The following is a 16,966-nucleotide window of genomic DNA, read 5'->3' as shown; positions in this document are numbered from 1 at the left end:
AAACTGGACAAAGAAGGTAATGGGTTTGGGAGATCTATTGAACAACAAAGTCTCACCGCCCGGTAATCGACCATTGACACCATTATCAAAGAAATAATCAGGGCGAGGTTCGGAAGGGCGTGGCCGGGCTTTCGAGGAATATTGAAGTCTAATCACGGGGTAATGGACCATTACCTCGCAGGAAGATAAACGGGGCGATGCCCGGGGCGAATGGGGCTGGACGACCTCTCACCTATCAAGCCTGGATGACCTGTCACTCCGTGGAACTTGTGGGGCACACCTGGGGAGTGTGGGGGTGGAGCGCTGTTTGGCGCGAGACTATTTAATTCAACTTTTGGCACGCTTCCTTCACTCTCAGCTTTTTACTGGTGTGCATTCTATTCTGAATAAAAGCCAGAACTTAAACTTGATTTAGAGTCTGAGTCTTTTATTTAGCCTTAGGCATTCCTCACAGCAAGAGTGAAGGGAGCCAGTTTCTAGAGAGTGGGAAAGTTAATGGCAACTGCTAATAGACCGGCAGCAGAGGAATGCTGTTTATCTGCTCAATTCATGTGGTATGAAAAACTCGTCTCCTGAATAATTGCTGGTTGCCAGGGGTATGTCCTGAGAGCTGTTGCTGTAGACAATGAAGGAACATTAAGATATCTCTTTTCCAGAGAGAACAGGAATTTGGCAGGTCAATCTTTGACAAATTTCCTTCTAAGTCACTAGTGGACTGAGCTGAGAACTTCAGAATGGGACAAGAAGAAATAAAAGCTGCCACATGCTACCTTAAGAACCTGAAGATGAATGGGCTTCATTCTATAATCATAACCTGCAGTCCTTGCGGTAGACTGGGTTTTTGCCACGAAACAACCTGGCATGTATTTCTAGCAATGCAAACGCGTCAAATCAGAGGTTGGAGCAGTGAGAAAATGAAGATTTATTAGATCAAGAGGAGGAGGAGTTGAAGGAAAAGAGAATCACCTTAAGAACTACCATGCTTGGTCAGTTCTCTGGACTAAATTCCAAAAAGATGCTCTGAAGCATGTCGTAGCATGAACAAAGCACCTGTCTACAACTCACAACTCTTTAAAGCAGCTGCCCATCTTCCTGGAATCACACTGCTGACCTTTTTTTTTTTTTTTAAACAGCTTTAGGGTTAGGGTTGGAGACATGTCCCATGTTCGTACCACTCTGCTCCAAATGAACTTTTTAATGCCACACCATCCTAAACAATGCATTTACATACTACTCAGCATAGATTTCTCAAGAAGCCTTCCCAGATTAATTTTGATTTTTTGATCAGAAACCTTTTGTTACTAAACTATGGGATTACTGTGGATAAAGTAAATCTTGACTTCAGCAATAAATATGTCCCCTATGGCATATTGACCAGCAAGCTAGCTAGTGTGGGCTGGATGGCATTGCCTAGTTGTATTGGCTTGGTAGTAAGGGATTAGGCCTACAGTGTTGATTGTACCTGCATGGTATTTGGTATTCTTTTTTCTTTTCTTGTAATGTTACTTGGATTGCTTTGCTTTGCATTATCTCTGCTGAATGCTGAATTATGACATGCCACACTGATTGGTTGGTATTGTTTTACAATAACCAAAACAAACTTTTTAAAATGATCCTGTTTCTATGCTGGGGATTCTACATCCTGGAAGTCAGGAGTGGTAGGAAAGAAGGAGCCTCAGGAATCAATAAAGGGACTAGTAGAATGAGGTCAAGAGGTGATAGAACGTGACACCCCTTTCTGCCAATCCTAGAGGGCAGAAGGTGGACAGAAGGAATCCCAAGAGGGGCTAAATGAAGGGGGTTCGACCCAACATAGCTAACTACCAAGGTGAGAACGGGATTGGCACCAAGGGTTTTGAAAGCAAGGGCTACTTTCAGAGTGCTGGATTATCACCTGTCTGGCACAGAGACTATACCATTTTATCTCCTGACATATTTTGCCCTCTCAAATGGATGCCTGGCACTTCCTTGCTGCTTTACTTGCTGCTGCTTCAGTCTTTTTTTCCCCAGCCAGGCTGAAGACTTGTTGGATCTATAGCAAAACTGGCCATCTGACTCTTTTAACTACATCCACGTACATTCTTAAGCCTGTATCTTTTCTTGCTATTGCCCATTTCTTACAAGCTATATACTTATTATGTAAACCTTGCAAAATTGTTTCTGTAAACTAAGGAAAGAATACTTAAATGCATTCTTTATCTAAAATTGTACCAAGGGACTTAGAGGAGAGAACCTATTTACTGCTTTTTGAGTATACTGCATGCATGTGTATACACATATACTGAGTTGGAGGATTCACAGTACCCATGGGGGTTCATCAAGACACAGATACCCGGGTATGAATTCTGTACCCGAGGAATACCAGCTTTAGGTGAAGCCTTGCACACACATTATTAACAAAAGGTACACAGTGTGAAATAGGCTATCAGGGATGATGTTTCTTATCAGTATGGCTGATTGGCAGTAAACTGTGCAAACCACCCCAGAACTAACAGCATGGCAAAAATATAAACAATTGGCCGAAAAAAGGTGCCCAGAGAGATGCTCATGAATGATTCCTCTACATTGATGCCATAAAGTTCTGGTGGGGACTCTGCACTCATCAACATTTGTATTAATGATTAAGGTGAGGTGATGAAAGGAAATTCATCACATCTGCAGATCATGCAAAATTGGGTGGGATAGCAAATACCCTAGACGAAAGAAAAACATCTTAATTGGCTATAGTAACGGGGAAGAAATGCAAAGTTCTTCACTTAGGAAACAGGAATTAAATGGAGAGTTACAGCATTGGAACATCTAGCTTGGTTTAGCAATAGTACCTATAATAAAGATCTTGGATTGGTAATTAACAAAGTGAATATGAATCAATCTTGAATGTGGTTGCAAAAAGGGTGAATGCAGTTTCAGGCAGTGTTGACAGAAATATAGCTGATCCACTTTATTCTGCATTGGACCAACCCTACAAAAGAATCCAGAAAAACTAAGATTCTGACTGAACATTAGAGGAAAAAAATGTCCTCAGAGCCATACGACACAGGAACAGAGGATGCTTGCATTCAGTTTGTCCAAGTGGAGGCCGGACAGCCCTCGGTCAGGGATGCTTTGACTCTTGAACTGAGAATGGGGTTAGACTTGATGGCCTGACTGGCCAGCTCTGAGGTTGTTTTTTCATCTTGCTCCAAACCCAAATTCTTTTTACCCTAGCATATCACACAAGCCTGAGCATATTTTGAACTTTAGCCTACCCAGCACAGTCCATCCAGTTTCAGACTACAGCATCACAGGTGTTTGGTAGAAACCATGACAACAGAACCATCTGTCAACAGGCAAGTAAGATCCATTATATAACATGCACCAATTGCATCATGACTTACAGTACATAATATCATGTGCATGACGTGTTGTGCATATGATGCCACCCCTCCCCACACTATATACCTAGTTAGCGATACGTTATTCCTGCTGTTTCAGTGAGGTCTGCTTAACAGACATGATACAGATCAATCATGTCCGATTCTTGACGATTCTATGGACCAGCTCTCTCCGCATTTTCCGATCTTGTACAGCTCCAGTAGTTGTTTGTTTGTCACCTTTGCTGACCATGGAATGTAACAGACATATCTGGGCCAATTAAAGATCTAGCAGGTGCGTACGCACAAGATGTGAAGGTGAACTTGTTTTAATCCTGAGGCTCAGCATCTTTTTTAACAGTTTAACATGTTATCAAATTCAGTGTATTTGGTTAGGTCCCACTTTATGTATTAAAAAAACAGTAATTAAAAATATTGTGTGAACACAGGCTATCACTCTTTGATTCAGCCCAGGGAGCTTTCCGCAATATCACCAGCCTGTTCGCATGACTTTTACCTTTTCCTCGGAAGTATTTTATTATACCATCAATTAATTATATCCTTAATGCTTCACTTCTCCAACTCTCCTGAGCACTGCTCACCTGAGGATTCTACCCATAAAATGCTGCTCCCCGTCTCTTACAGAAAAAACACTGCTAATTCTGACAAAGCAATCTAAGTCACTTTGCCGCCTCCTGCAGCAGAGCTCGCATGTGTGCAGACACAGCAGTTGGACAAACAAGCCACACAACACAAACTTCAAGCAAATTTAAAAGCGCTCGGCACAGAGTTCGGATCCGTTCCGGGTTCCATACATGGTACAAATCCAGAAAAACAGGTTAATCCAGCGCCCCGATTAAGCGTGCCACCAAGACTCGGAAACGGGGCCCTTGCCGCGCCGGGATCCCCCCAGCGGAAGTGCGGCCTTCCGGGGCGCCGCAGGGCAGGAATCGCGCCCCAAGCTGTTCCAGACCCGCGGGACCTCGATGCCGGAGGGACGATCTCAGTTCGCAGAGGGGACGCGAGCGGCGCGTACCGGGCGGCTTCCGAGCCCCCCGTCGCCCGCCCGTCTCCCACGCAGGTCCGCTCCTTCCCTCGCCGCCGCCGCCGCCGCCCGGGGCTCCCGGGGGAAGGGCTCCAGCCTGGCCGCGGTGGCCCCTCGCCCTCCGCCGGTAGGAGGCGCTGGGCGGGCCGGTCGCGGCGCTCCTGCCCGACTCCAGACGGGAGCGAAGGGCGCCGCGTCCAGGGCCCGGAAGCCCCGCCCATCCGCTCACTCGCGCGCGGTCCCTCCGGAAGGCGGGGCCCCTCACGGGCTGCGCCCCTTCTTCGGCCCGGCGGGGCGCGGGGGCCAGCCGGCGTCCTTGGCGCGCGCCGCCTCCTCCTTCAGCTCGCGCAGGAAGGTGTCGCGCAGGCGCAGTCCGCGCGTGAGGGCCGCGACCGTGAGGCGCGCCGCCGCCCGAATAGGCTGCGCCTCCGCCAGGCGGTCCAGGAGCCGGGGGTCGTTCAGCAGGGCGAGAAGCAGCCGGCGCAGCACCATCGTCGCCCCGGGCCGCCTTCCGCGCCGCCGGAGACGCCGCCTGCGAGGCCCTGCCCGCCGCCCGCTGTCAGCAGGCCCCACGCGCTCCGTCCGGGGCGGGGCCTCGCCTCGCGGCCGGCGGGGGCGGAGCTTGTCGCAGGAACAGAGGCCGGGGGGCGGTGCTCCTCCGCCCCGCCCCTCCCGGGACACCGAGGCCCCCCCGAGCGGCGGGTGAGGACGGGGCTTTCCCTACCGGGCACCCTTCCCGGTCTCGCGGCTGCCGGCCGTGCTGGGCTTCGCGGGCCTAACCCTAACCCTAACTCTAACCCTGTCCAAAGCCCTTCTCTAGGTCTCACTTTTTCAGGACCTGCTGAGATTTTAGCGTATCACTCAATCCACGTTCAAACATCCTAAAGTGGAATAGTGGTAGTGTGGAAGGCCTAGAGGAGAACTGTATCCCCCCTGTTGGATAGCTTGTGCATGCAGTCCTGTAAAAATGTCTGCCCAAATGGCAAAGTGATTACGGCAATTGCCCAAAAGTCCCAAAGAGAGGCATCTGTACGGAAACACACATTGGCATCTCTCCACATTGGGAAGCCTCTGTCCCTGACCAAATGATCTGTGGGGCGTTGAGGGATCAAACATCGAAAGATATAATGTTAGACATGCTGTGACAAGAACCTGCTCCAGCTGTAAAGTGGATCACGTACCTGTGGTCTGGATCTTCATCTGCATTGTGGTCTCGTCCCAGTTGGTTTGAAGAGTCCTCATTGCGATTTGCTGTCCTTGGATTGCCCTCAAAGCCTGATGGAGGGAACAGTTGGTCACCTCTGCCTCCCAATGCGTGATCATTGACATAGCTGAGATTGGAACGGTTGCGCTGTGATGAAATGATGTTATGTGCTGATGTTCCACTCTGTGCTGCTGTAGCATAAGATTGCCTTTGCGATCCTGCAACTGGGGAAGGAACTACCTTTGGCTGTGCTCGCAGAAGTGGCTTTGGCATTTGCTGCCCAGTGCTGCCCCAGTTGTTCCTTCAGTCCTTCATCTTGATGGGAGCTGTTGCCCTTTTAATAAGGCATTTTTTTCTCCCGACTGAGAGGTAGGGAGGAAGATGTTGAGGTTTTCCTACTAACAGATTAAGCTGCTGTTGTACCTAGTCATTTTGGCCGGGTGAAAAGGTTGCAATTAGATTGTCTCCTCTCACGTGCTTCATGCAAAATAGCCTGGGGGGAGGAAACCTGCCCGGACTTGTTTCTTACTTTTTTTTTTCTCTGCCGGCAATGTAGCCAAGCAAGGCTTGCTCCAAAGGGAGCTAAGTCCTTTAAAATATGTTTTGCTTTTGGTTTTGCTTTCTGTAAATAAATTATTTTTATAGAAATGCTTGGTGTGTGACTTTTTTGACCTCTCCTGGGCTAAAGGCTTTCCCAGCATCTGCCAACAGAAGAGTTTCTGTGTTCCTGCAGAGCTGTGATGGATTGTATGTGGTGACAGACAGGGAGCTGTTTTGTTAATGTTGAGGCGTTGGTGTGTTTTCTGTTTGTGAGCATTTGTCTATCTAAATGTGTGTATATATGTAGGGCTGAGAAACTGTTTCGAGTTGTGAAAAGAAAGTTTGGAGATGGTGTGAGTCTGTTCCTTTGGAGGCTGAGTCTCTCTATGGCGGTAAAGGTGCAGGTTCTGGCCATGCCTGCATCCACCATTTATTCTGGTGTGTGTGTGTGTATTGTGATTTGTGTAATTTGAATGTATATTGTGGGAAAGTTGAGAGGTTTTTGTTGATCTTTTCCCATTGGTTTTTCATGGTTTGAGGTGCATGTGTGTTTCACTATTTGTCCAGTCTCACCCAAGACTGCCCCCCCGCCCCCCCCCCGTCTGCCTCTTGCCTGCTTGTTACAGGCTTGAGGATCGGGATGAGAGGAGAGGAGGAGGAGGATGACAGAGGGAGGTGCAGTGCTTTTACAGATCTTCTGATTTTGCACCAAGGTAACTTGTAAGTTTCTTGTCAATTCTCTTCCTGCAGCTGCTGCTGTTGGACAAAAATGATTGCTCCTCTTGGGGGCGGGGGGCGGGGAGAGACCTGGGCAGTTTCAGAGAAGCAATGACTCAGAGAAAGGGGGGGGGCACCCTTTTGCTCCCACAGCTCCATTCTGCCCTGACCCCTGGCATTCCAGCTTTATTAGAGATTTCACTCTTGTCTTGCAGCCAGAGTCACTATTGGCTCTAATATAGGCTCTTGGAAAAGACAGAAAGAGAAAAAGTGTGTGTGTGTGTGTTTATAAATTTTATATGGATTATATGAAATTTATTAAATTTTAATTATTCCTCAATATGGCACACGATGATAAAAACAGGAGAGAGGAAAAAAAATTTGGGACAATGTATGGTTTTAGTAGAGCTTCCATGGACTAGTATGATCTATCTGAATTTTGTTTTTTGTTTTTGTTTTAACAATTTTTGGCTATGGAAACAGTCCAAACACTAGATAAACTCTTATGCCAATGCTTTCTTTTTTTCCTAGTTTTACAAGTTTTGATTTTAGGGAAGTTATTGGGGAATTAAATATTGACAACTGAAGTATATAATATTGCTTTTATTTGAGAAAAAAATGACTTAAAGTTGTTATTTATGCATGAAATTAGAGGTTTGGCTGTGGAAGTTTTGACCCAATTTTTGGGATCTTGGAAAAGACCTGTCGTCTAAGCAATTGGGTCAGGTGGTAAAGAGATGGCCAGCCTGCTTACTTAGGGTGGTATTTTGCTAGGGCAGGGAAGTTAGTTTTATCCAAAGTAATGCTGAGATAAATCCAAAACTACACCTACCAATCTAGTCACATGGGGCCAAATGCTTTAGGGGATTGTGTGTCCAGACTATTTATTTGTCCTGGAATCTTTTTGAAAGCCAAGCAGGTGTGTGAGAGATGTGTGGTATGCCAAAAGAACAACCCAAAGACCAACTGAATTCTACTCCAGGGGAATGTCCAAAGGGGGGTGGCCCCAGGGTGAACTTTTTCTCAGGATGGGTGAAAGCCTTTCTTTGTAGAACCAATCAAGCCAAAGGTCTTCTGAAAAGACACCTGGAGAGGCTAGGACCAGAGGCAGGATTGATATGGGCACAAGCCCTTCTAGTGACAATAATAAGTCTCCGGATTGCTCCCAAGAAAAGGCTAGGAGTCCATCCATTTGATATGGTGACCCTATCCTGGAATTCTTAGCAGAGAAGTAGGAGGCATGCATGCCATGGGGAAGGAATCCATCTGCAAGTACTTGAAACAGTTATCTGCACAAGTCTTGTCCTTGTCTCCCTATCTGTAGGAACACAGAAGTCTGGAAATCGAGTTAAACCAGACAGAGGGGAGCTGGCAACTGCGTTGGGAGAGACTCTAAAGAAGACACTGAGATTGCCAGATACTGCCGGATACTGGACTGTGCAGCCCCAGAAAGACCATGACTCAAGGCTTACTCTGAAGCCTTGATTGGGATCATCCTTCTGGTGACACATGGAAACATGCGCATAGGGTGCACCATGCGCCTGAACTTTCTCTAATACCTTATAGCTTTGATGACCATAGTAGTCCTTAGACCTGGAAAAGAGATTCACAGGGTTCAAGGGAAGCTTCGCAGACGTACTCAATTCAGAATAGGGATTTTCCATTTTCATATGAAAAGGGACACAAAGCAAGTTTTTGTGGGGCTGGCCCATTCCAAATAACCCAGAGCATGGAACCTTTGGCTGGCTATTTTTGGGTCTGCCCCTCTTTCTACTTACTATGTTAATATTAGATTGCCCGTTGTTTTTGTGAAGTGTTTTGGTTGTAAATGTTGCTAATACCACTGTCACCAGCAAGTTCAAGGGATTAACAACATACCACACCAGCGATATTTTGTTGAGGATCTTAGGTTTGAACATATTAGCTGGCGGTGGTATTGGTCTCAAGCAATTGGGTTGAGTGTGCAAGTGGATCATAAGGGGGTTTCTGATTTAATAAATTCATTATCAGTGGCTGTTTCACAAAATATTGCTTAGACCTTTTCGGATCTCCATGGTATCAACAATGGGATAAAAGGTGGGACCCTGTGTGGTAAGTTACAGGACAAAAGGGATTAGGGTGCAATTCTGAAATCCAGCCTACCTGCAGTATGGAACTATGGTTAATTTACTGGTTTGGATTTGTTATCTTTATAGGTTGGTGTCTGAATCAAGAGTGGACTGATGAACAACTATCAAGGGGGGTGAGGAATTTAACACCTTAATAGCTTTAACTCAGAAAATAGCTTGTCAGGCTAAATATCATAATTGCTGGTTGTGTGGGTTTGCAACTCTTCATGGTAGACACGGGTTTCTAATATGGGCAGTCCTAGCAACTAATTCGTACTTGTTAAAAAAATTAAGAAGCTGATTTTGTGAATTCTAAGAAGGACTTAACTGAAGTGCAATATTCCTTAGAGGGTAATCCTAACATAATTGTTTCCTGGTGCTTTAATGTCACACCCTTGCAGGTGGTGACTCAGCTAGAATCGTATCAATGGTGTGATCAGACAGCTAGTTATCATGCAGGGAATTGGACATGGCCTGATGGAAGTGTCACTGGTGTGAGCGCAAACAATACAGTCTTATCAGACGTGAGCACAATAACTGTTATAGATCAGTGTGTATTTAAGGCTATGTTCCAATTTCCACCAGCTAGTTATAGTATAAGGCGTCAAGGAATGCATAGGATTTGTGGAAATTTTGCTTATAAACTTGGCCTACCAATACTAGTGGAATATGTACATTATGAGGGGTATGGCCAGGGGGAATACATCCATCTCCTTTAGAGGAGGTAGTTTATAACAACCATCACTGGCATAATACACAGGGTAAGAGAGCTATCCTAGGCTTGGTTGCTATAATGCAAAGCTTTTTGTATCGCAATAATTTGGCTGACTTACATTATTTTGCATCTATTAGCTTAGAAGTTTTAGCTAATGCTACTGGGAATTTATCTACCATTCTTCAATATGGAATTATTAATTTGCAGACAGTTGTATTGCAAAATTGAATGGCATTGGATCAAATGTTGGCAGAACATGGAGGAACTTGTGTATATTTAAATCAAACCTGTTGTGTGTTGATTAATAATTCGACTCAGATTGTTAGGGAACAAAGGAAAATTGCTCAAATAGTCAGAGACCTCCATAAGAATAGGGAGACCTTGGAGGCAAATTGGATGCATTGGAATTGGGATTTATCCTGGCTTACTTCATGGCTGCCAAATTGGAGTTGGCTTCGATCTATATTTTTAAAGATCGTCTTAGTGATTGTAATCCTTATAACCACATGTTGCTTAATTCAGTGTATGCCTTTATGCTTTACAGCTTACATTCCGAGACAGACAACTGTAAGGTATGTCATGATGCTGCAAAAAGCTCAATATGGAAAGAGTAAGGATAGTAATAGTGGTTCAATCGAAAGCAAGCTTTCTCTGAACCAAAGGGGGGAAATTGAAGGTGGCGACTGGAAAAGCCAGTTGCAATTGTGAGGCCTGTTTGATGTCTGCCAAAGAAGGTGGTATAGCGGTACAGGAATGCTGACTTACGTTTGACAGTTTTAGATAATGCTGAATAGAGCATGGTACTGAGAAAAGATAACGAGGTTGAAATGAAACAGAGCCAGTAAGTTTGGGGAAAGAATGCAAGCATGTGCATATAAGAGATATTCTGCCCTAGAGTAACCAAACAGGTATTTAGTATGGTAAAAATCACACCCCTGGTGACAAAATTCCCCCCCTTGAGGAGGAAAAGATTCTTAGGAGGTGGAAAACACAAATGTATGCATACCTGAGAGATACCTGAGACCACTGCAGCAAAAATTATCCAATTATTGCTTTTTGCTTGTAACTACTCCTTGAAAAAAATATAAAATGCTGGTTTTTGAGAAGTTCAGGGTTCCTCTTTTGGGAGAGGAATCCCATTTCACTTGGTACCAAATAAAATGGAGAAAAGTTTTCTCCTGTCCAGAGTCTTATTGGATTGAGCTTTGGGCTTATATATTTTACCACATTTTGTGGCCAACAGCACAGGTCTGATATTGTCCAAGGCCCCGGCCGCCTCCCTATTCCAGGCAGCTGCCAGGGCTTCTGCTGGACTGTGCAGCAGGTCCTCGGGTATATCCCCCAGCTCCCTCTGAAACCCTGCCAGGTCCATCAGTCGACAATTTTTTTTAGGAAATGACAACAATTTTTTTTCTCAAAATGCCCTCCTACATAGTTCACCGGCACGCCCCTAAATGTGGGTGGCCGGGCTCATCAATAAACAATAAAGAAACCAAAAGAACTCCAACCGGAGAAACAAAAAAACCCAAAAACCCCAGAAAAAAGCTCCCCCACTGTCCACTTGTAGCGACATCCAGCCTCCAGCGGCACCATCCAAGTCCAGGCTCCGGCGAGCCAGCTCCAGCTGGAAACAGGCCTGCCCCCTCATGTGATTGGTGCTGGCGCTGGCTGCCAGCACGGCCACAGCCGCCACCAGCACTCCTCTGGGAGCTGCTCCCACTCTGCCACACAGATCCAGGCTGCCCGATCGACAACCTGCTCAGCGTCTGCCTCGGCCCAGTCCGCCAGCAGCTCCCCACTGCTGCACTGCAGCTGCGGGTGCCATGGCCTCAGCAGGCACAGAATGTGGAGGATGGTGTAGTTGAGGCGGTGCGTCATCCACGGCAGCCCCAGCAGCCCCAGCAGCTGCCGCTGTGCAGGCCTCCACACCCTGGTTCTCGGGATTCATGCCACCACCGTGCTGGCCATTGTCCGGGCCTGGGACTCTGCCGCTGCCACCACTGCCACCCACTGCCACCTACGTCGATCACCAGACCCTCCTCCTGCGCTGTGCCGCCGCGCCATCCGGCCACACCTGCAGAGGAGGGAAATGGGGGGGGGGAAGGAGAGAAGCCCTCGGGCGCCTCCAGGCTTGAGACGAGGCTCAGCCAGGGCTGGCCAGCCAGCTCTGGCCGCCAAAAGCGCCGGGCCACCGCCGCCCAGAGTACCAGTGCCACCGGGCATTCGGTGGCTTTAGGGTTAGGGTTAGGGTTAGGAATTTTTTTTTTAAAGGAAATTTTATTAAGTTAAAACCAATGCTACAGGAACAAAAACCACCCCTCATGCACAGATGAGGCTACAACTCAGAAACACAAACAAAAGTACAAAGTGAACCCACTCGTACAAACGAAAAAAAGGCAAACCAGCACCCCGGTGAAAAGTAAATTGGAGGCACATCCCGCCTCAGCTGACGTCCCAGGGGCAGTGGGCCCAGTCCCTCCAGGGCCATAGCTTCCACCACTTTGAGCGTGGCCAGCGCTCCCTCTCGGCCAGGTGGAGGCAGTCCAGGTGGATGAGGACCCACTGCACAACGTCTGTGATCCGCAGCCCCTCTCTACGCCCGGTCGCCTGCTGCTGACACTGCTGCGGCCGCCACCACCAGTCCCTGCACAGGTTGATGACCACCTGGAGCACCAGCAGAACAAGAAAACAGACGGTGGACCATGGGAGGCTCACTGCTGCCCCCCAATCCGCCAAGGTGGCCGCGGGAAGGCACAGGGTGCCCCTGTCCCCAGGCGGTGGTCTGCGGCTGCTGGCGGTTTTGCTGCTCCGTCGGCCGATGTTGCTGCAAAAGTCTGTCGAACCTGCGCGGTTCCCCCCCCCCCAAGATGATGGCCTCCCATGGCAGGTCTGCCAGCGTGGGGCAGCGCAAGGCACATGTGAGGCTGTCCCAGATGGCCTGGCTCACGGGGCAGTCCTTGGCAGCATGCCGGACAATGTCCTGGGAAACGCAGGCCGCAGAGGCAGACTCTGGCTCACAGAGGGCCACCTGGACGCACTGCAGCAGGGGACACAGGCATGCTGCCGCCGCCTCCCAGGGCCAGGCCGCCCTGAAGGGTGGGACCAGGTGGTAGAACTGCCACTGGACCTCCCAGAGGGAGTAGGGCACCCTCTTGCCAGAGAAGGGGAAGGTGCAGGAAGACCCCCTGCTGCCCTCCCCTGTCGACGCCTTGCCATGGTGTGAGAAATATGCGGGGCATGGCTCCCGCTGGAATTCTGCCTCCTGCCTTGCCGGTCCACCATCTTCTGGCACCAAAGATCCAGGATGGTGTCGGTAAGCGCGTCCTCATACAGTTCCCGGTGGATTGTCTGCAGGAGGACAGGGGCGATGGACATCCCGTGGCCATGGAACACCGCTGCTGACACGTGAAAAGTCCGCAGAACTTTGCACATACAGAATATATGTATCATTTGTTTCTGTACCCTGTAAATAGACTTGACCCATTTAATAAATGCCTTTGCTTTGCCTGAATTACTTTGTGATCTGTATTTTTGGGTAGGTGAAGTTTTAAGATGAATACAAACCCAGCTGGGAAAGGGAGTGACGTACCTATAAATTTCCCACTTGTGGAGTGTTTTCTGTAATCAATGTTTTCTACTGTTTAATTCTCACAGGTAATCAATCTCTTTTATTGTTGGACTAGTTGCTTTCTGAGGTATTGCATATACCAAATGTATCTGTCATTTGTTTCTGTACCCTGTAAAAAGACGACCCATTTTATTGATTGATTGATTGAATTTTTATCACCGCCCATCTCCCCCCAAAGGAGGGACTCTTTTGCTTTGCCTGAATTACTTTGTGATCCGTATGTTTGGGTAGGCAAAGGGGCCACCTTTGTAAAGGCAGAATTGTTTTCTCCCCCAAAGTCAGGAATAGGTCTTCAGCCTGTTTTAGGCAACTCTCCGAGCTCTGCTCTTCAGCCACATTGCTCTTGAGCAGCTGAGCTCCCAGGCCAAGCTCCAGGCAGGGATCCCACCAGGATGGGCTCCAATTTCGGGTGAGCCGGCAGGAGGTAACACGAATGGGGAGGGGGCTGTCCCCCAGGCTGCTGGTCCCCAGCGCCTGCATACCTCCCTGCCCAGTGGGACTGCTGACTCAATGCCTCCCAACACCAGCCTGGCCAAAATGGAGCTCTGTTTCCTCTTCTTCCTCGCTCCAGGGGCTGGCTTTTGCCCGCATAGCAGCAGCCAGGCCAGGACACTGAATCCACGCCACAGGGAGGTCACCCAAATCTCAGCCTTCTGGCCGGGAAGCAGCTGGGGGGGCCTGGCATGAAGGCTCTGTGCGTCCTGGGAATGGGGCTGGGAGCTGGGGAAGGAGAGGGGGACCCCCTTCTGAGGATTCAGCGACTGCCCACTTGGCCTGGGGGGTTCAGGAGGGGACCGGGGGCTGTCATGCCAAGGACTTCCACCCAGCCACACCCAACCCAACAGCCTGAAGAACCGGCAGCCAACAAGGCACCGGCTATGGGAGACGGTGACTCTGAGCCGACACGATCCTATTCCGATCACGGGCTGGATTGCGGCAGGGCACCTAACTGGAATAAGCGGCAGTGACGAAGGTGGAACAGGGGTGCCCAATCTGCATCCTCGAGAACAGAGGGCCCTGATCAAATCGCAGCAGCACCACTAAGCTTTCTGGAGATTGGCTGCTGAATCTGCCCAGCCTGATATTGGTCAAAACTCTGTGGATCAAGATGGAGTTAAAAGTTTAATTAGGTTTATTCATATCTGGAAGCCAACCATTGGCAAAATTGAAAGCACAATGAAAGCTTGGTCACTTCCAAAATACACGGTATGTTGATCTCTGAAAACTGAGTAAGAATAATACTTACAGGCAAAAGTCAATTTTGAAAAGGAGATCTGTGAAGATGAGGAGAATTGTGGTAAGGATCCAGCAGCTGGCCTCCTTTCCTTCTGGCAACTCTCCTTCTAAGAGAAGAGAACCTCTGTGGCTCTGGGTTGAACCGTGAGTCCTTGGTGCTCCCTGAGCTTGGTGGTTTCCTTGCAGATGCTGCATGGCCCAACGAGGTAACCTCATCAGCGCCAGGGAGGGTGGGGGGTGCTGTCTGTACGCGTGCAGAAGCTTGCCCTGCCAGTGTGGGTGGAGGGGAGGTTTCCTCCTTGCTGGCCCCGTGATTAGAGCTGGGTCTTCTGCCAAATGGCTTCTCCAGTGTTGACAGCTGCTCCCCCTGATTCACCACCCAACTAGGAATCATCATGAAACAGGGAGCCCATGCCCCCACTTGGGAGCAGAACTTCAGTTGCTAGGCAAAGGGGTCATTAAGGGAATCTGCCCCAATTTCACGACCTTTCTTGCTGCGTTGGTTAAGCGAATCCCTGCGTCATTAAGCAAAGCACGTGGTGGTTAAGCCAATCACAGGGTTCCCTCTTGGCTTTGCTTGCTGGAAGCTGGGTGGGAAAGTGGCAAACGGCAATCGTGTGACTGCTGGACGCAGCAAGGGTGGTAGATGGGAACCATTGCTGAGCGCCCAAATCGTACTGACAGTGTGGGGCTGCTGTGGCGGTTGTAAGCATGAAGACCAGCCAGAAGCCTTTTTTCCCAGCACCGTCTTAAGACCAAACTGTCACTAAATGAATGGCCATGAAGCGAGGACTGCCTGTAAATGCAAAGTTGAGTGGGGTTTTCTGTCTGTTTGTATGCAGCAGCTTGCCCTGCCAATTTAGGTGGGAGCGTGGTTTCCTCCTTGGTGGTTCTTGAGGAGAGTATTGTGTCCTGCCCGACTGTGTGTCTGGATAGTCACTGCTAGCCGGTGTCCTAGCCAGAAGAAGAAACCGGAGCCATCAAAGCACACAAGGCAAGGCCTGGAACAGCCACTGGGAGGACAGACAGACAGACCGAAGACTGGCAGAGCACGTCCAAGGGCAATAGCCAGCAGTCAGAAGATGCAACAAAAACTCCTCCCTCTCCCCGCACATGGACAGACGCAACTGCGGTTTCAACTGGGAAACTATGAGTATTTTAGATAAGGCCAATGCAAAAAGACTAGGAATTCCTGGAAGCTTGGCATTCAGACCGATCGGCCATGGACAGACGAACAGAGAGCAACTACATTTACATTCCTTTACAAAGAGAGAATTGAAGACCTCCGAAGGAAACTGAAAGACTTCAGCGCATCCCCTCCAGCAGCCACGCGCAGAGAAACCAGGACCCCCCAGACAAACACAATACTGTCCTCAAGAGGCACCATGGAGGGCTTACGAGGGGGCGCTTTGTCTATCCGAATTCTCGGCTTAAGAAGAAATCTCAACAGAAGTTACAAACAATATTGGATCAGATTAAGCTGAAAGAAACTGAGCTGCAGCAAAAACTGACAGAGAAGAATATTGTGTATCAAGTTACTGGAGCACTGTCAGTGCTGACTGTCAAAGAAACAGAAACAAGGTTGAAAAATGATGAACAGAGACATTTGGAATTTGCTAATAAACCAGGGAGATGGCCAGCATATAAAGTGAGGAAACACAGAGAGAAGGAAATGATATGAAAGATTCAAGAAGGAAATGTGGAATTACTGGATAACAAGAAGATTATGAAAGCCTTTTATAGGTTTTTCACTAACTTGTAGAAGAAACAAGAAGCCTCACTAGAGAAGATAGATGAATATTTGAACAAACAAGACTTACCAAAGCTTTCACAGACACAGAAAGCAATGTTGAATAATCCTATCACTACTTTTGAAATAGTGGAAGCTATGAAAAGAACTAAATTGGGAAAAGCACCAGATCCCGATGGTTTATCTGCATTATACCATAGATGTTTTCAAGATCAGGTTCTTCAACCTTCTGAAAGAGGGAGGAACTCAGTTTTGCTAGGTTTTGCAGCGCCTGTCATGCGCTGCCTACCTCTGAATAATGCTCAGACACTGGTTCGGTGGAACAGGCTCTGGTTTATTCACAGCGCAGGTACAGCATCGGAAAAAAGCTGAGAGTGACAGGAGCGCGCCGGTGCGGGGTTTAAATACCCCGCGCCGGTCAGCGCCCCCTCACTCGCGGTCACGTCACCCCCCTTTGTCCAATACGTTGACTTGCCGGTGGGTGAGAGGTTGCGAGGCCCCGCTGGCGTTCCGGGATCACCCATCATCGGTTTCTCTATTCCTCCGGTGATTGCTGTCAGCTGGGCGATCTCCGTTGTATTAGCGTTAATGGCTTGGGTGTGCTCCGCGATCCGTTTAGCTATTGTTTCTTGACCTTCAGTCGTGAGTTGATGGCTACTTATCTTGAGCC

At 48.4% G+C, this 16,966-nt stretch overlaps 1 protein-coding gene across 1 annotated transcript; it reads right to left on the bottom strand.

Moving 5' to 3' along the window:
• Positions 1–2,916: 2,916 nt before the first annotated feature.
• Positions 2,917–4,980, bottom strand: NCBP2AS2 (NCBP2 antisense 2 (head to head)). Its single transcript, XM_063306176.1, has one exon. It carries the CDS (start codon positions 4,888–4,890, stop codon positions 4,660–4,662), a length of 231 nt encoding a protein of 76 aa, XP_063162246.1. The 5' UTR covers positions 4,891–4,980; the 3' UTR covers positions 2,917–4,659.
• Between the last annotated feature and the right edge of the window lie 11,986 nt (positions 4,981–16,966).

Source organism: Candoia aspera, chromosome 6 (assembly GCF_035149785.1).
Source record: "Candoia aspera isolate rCanAsp1 chromosome 6, rCanAsp1.hap2, whole genome shotgun sequence".
NCBI lineage: Eukaryota > Metazoa > Chordata > Lepidosauria > Squamata > Boidae > Candoia > Candoia aspera.
The sequence above is the reverse complement of the archived record's forward strand: the minus strand, read 5'-3'. Positions and strand labels throughout refer to the sequence as shown.

Coding starts and splice junctions, on each gene's coding strand:
- NCBP2AS2 (XM_063306176.1), bottom strand. CDS start 4,890: ATGGTGCTGCGCCGGCTGCTTCTCGCCCTGCTGAACGACCCCCGGCTC.